The sequence below is a fragment of the Sinocyclocheilus grahami genome, unplaced genomic scaffold, assembly GCF_001515645.1.
Source record: "Sinocyclocheilus grahami isolate Dianchi unplaced genomic scaffold, SAMN03320097.WGS_v1.1 scaffold12069.1, whole genome shotgun sequence".
Taxonomy (NCBI): domain Eukaryota; kingdom Metazoa; phylum Chordata; class Actinopteri; order Cypriniformes; family Cyprinidae; genus Sinocyclocheilus; species Sinocyclocheilus grahami.
This window is the reverse complement of record NW_015514198.1, coordinates 2,964-5,359: the sequence shown is the minus strand read 5'-3', so window position 1 is coordinate 5,359 and position 2,396 is coordinate 2,964. Positions and strand designations below refer to the sequence as shown.

At 37.1% G+C, this 2,396-nt stretch overlaps 1 protein-coding gene across 1 annotated transcript in view; it reads right to left on the bottom strand.

The window, feature by feature from the left end:
- LOC107578801 (solute carrier family 12 member 3-like) overlaps positions 1-2,396 on the bottom strand; it is a 19,258-nt gene that overhangs the window by 15,306 nt on the left and 1,556 nt on the right. Inside the window, exons 2-7 of the mRNA XM_016264717.1 lie at positions 2,310-2,396; positions 2,102-2,213; positions 1,174-1,304; positions 1,000-1,084; positions 381-538; positions 36-159 (exon numbers count right to left, since the gene is read on the bottom strand). Of these exons, the coding sequence (XP_016120203.1) occupies positions 36-159; positions 381-538; positions 1,000-1,084; positions 1,174-1,304; positions 2,102-2,213; positions 2,310-2,396 (697 nt within the window). The remainder of the gene's footprint in view (positions 1-35; positions 160-380; positions 539-999; positions 1,085-1,173; positions 1,305-2,101; positions 2,214-2,309) is intronic.

The window sequence follows — 2,396 nt, the reverse complement described above, 5'->3', positions numbered from 1 at the left end:
AGTCATATGTTGAATAAAAAGCGTTATCCTCAGACGTGCCACACCGTCTACCTGGAAAATTTTGGGAGCAGACACCAAGAAACCCAGCGCTGACGACAAGGTGGCGGCAAAGATCCCGATGGTGATCAAATGGCCAGATCCTGAAACTATGGCAAGAATCTGGAGAAAAATAGCCATTATATCTTTCATCCATCTTCCAAAAGTTATTTCGGTAGCTTTAAAAACTTTCTTAGTAAAGCACTTCGCTAGCAATACCATTGTCATTGGTAGTTATTATGCCGAATGCATTGATATGAATGTAAAATCTACTCCACTTTCCAGCAGTCAGAACTCACCGAATGTGAAAATCGTGTTTTTGCTAACAGGGCTGATGCGCTCACCTGGAAATGGTTTGCCAGTCCAAAGCTACATGTGCGGTTCTGCTCACACTGGTCAAAATTCCAGCCTAATTTACAGCCCAAACCACTGCAGTGGACCGAAGAATTGAGCGCTAAACTATCGTTCAGACTACCAGAAGCATCTCTTACAACACTTGCAGCTGAGGGAGAAGAGAGGGAAGTGCCTTAGTGAGGGGTTCAGTAATCGGATGCACATTTCATTGTGACAGAAATATGTCTAATAATAGTAGATGTTCTGTATAGTTTAATTATCAGCTTTGGCCGCTATATTAATCTGTTTGGCTGATGTTGTCAGAATAGTGGCCAATAATTGGCAGCTAACATTCCTATATAATTCCCATTTGGTTGTTTTTTGAAGAAACATTCTGTATTTTTTTTAACCAAATCTAACATTCCCAAAAATGTTCTGGGAACCAAAAATTGCTAGCTGGATATAAATCAGTTTATTTTGATCAAATTCCAATTATGTTTTTCACTATATATTTTTAAATAGTGTGATATCATATCAGTCAAACTCTAAGATATCAACAGCGCTGGCCATAATTAATCAGTCATTCAATTGATCAATCAGTTTTGGTTGACCACTAATGTCTAATCTCACCACATGTGACTGAGATCAATAAATAGCTCAAGGTGGTCCAGAGTATGGCCAGCAGGGTCCCTTTAGGAATCCCACCCGATGGATCCTGGAATAACACAGACATATATGTCATATACGTGTGTTCTGTAGCATTTGAAAGGCACATCAACTGAAGCACAAAAACAGCTAGATAACCTTGAGATCTCCACAGATGTTTACTCCAGACAGAATTCCTGTGGCAGAAGGGAAGAAGATGGAAAACATCCTGAAGAAAGATCCATCTTTGCCTCGGAAGGAAGGCAGCAGATTCTCCACGAAAATCTCAGCTGGGAAAATAAAAAGCTGGTTAGGTTTGGCTGTTGCTTCACCAAATACTCTGGCTGGTGGACCACCATCACTTGGTAATGCAAATCATAATTATGGAATAAAACGTCAAAATTATGAGATAAAATGTTGAAATTATGACATACCAAGTCAAAATTAAGATAAAGTCGATTATGAGGAAAAAAGTTTAAATTATTACATATGAAGTCAATTATGATTAAAAAAAATCATACTACGTTATAATTAAGGGATACAATATAAACATTATGAGATAATTATAAGATACAAAAGTCAAAATTATGAGATGAAGTTGGAATTATGACATACTAGGTCATAATTGAGATTTTAAAAGTCAATATGCTAAAAATGTTTTCAAAAATTTGAAAAAAGATAAGTAAAAAATATGGCAATTATGAGATAAAAAGTTAGAATTATGTGTCAGAAAGTGAAACTGACTAAGTTAAATGCGAGACTAAGTTAAGACAGTTAATTATGGCATAAATTAGAAATTGTGACACAAGTCAGTTGAAACGTCAGTTCTAAGTAAATTGACCTAAAATGCCATAATTAAGAGAGAAAATCATGACATACTATTATATTTTTTTATGTAATAATTATGCATTTTTATTTCATAATTCTGAAAATGCCATCATTTTCACTTATGTCATGGAGGAACTGATCTTCCATATTAATTTGATATGTTGCTGCAGGACAATAAAATGTGGACTCCATAACTTATAAACAAGAGTTTATTGGATGCATTTGAAGGCTGCATTGGATCAGGATCTTGTGTACTCACCACGGTAGCCAAAAAATCCCATAGCCTGCTTCTCGCTGCTGGGGGGAATGACCGTCCCCACAAAATAATTAACTAAGGAGAGCAAGAGTGCAATGAAGAACAGGATCTGAGCCTGTGGTGGGGCGAAAACCAAGAAGAACAATGGCAGCTATGCTGTCACACGAGACAGTATTGGAAAATTGGCAAAAACCAAAGCAAAGGACCTTACCTTCGCCTCCCAAGCCATGCCAGCAAATGTGATGCAGAGGAGGAGGATGACAGTAATCGTCCCAATGATCCTCACATCATTGACATC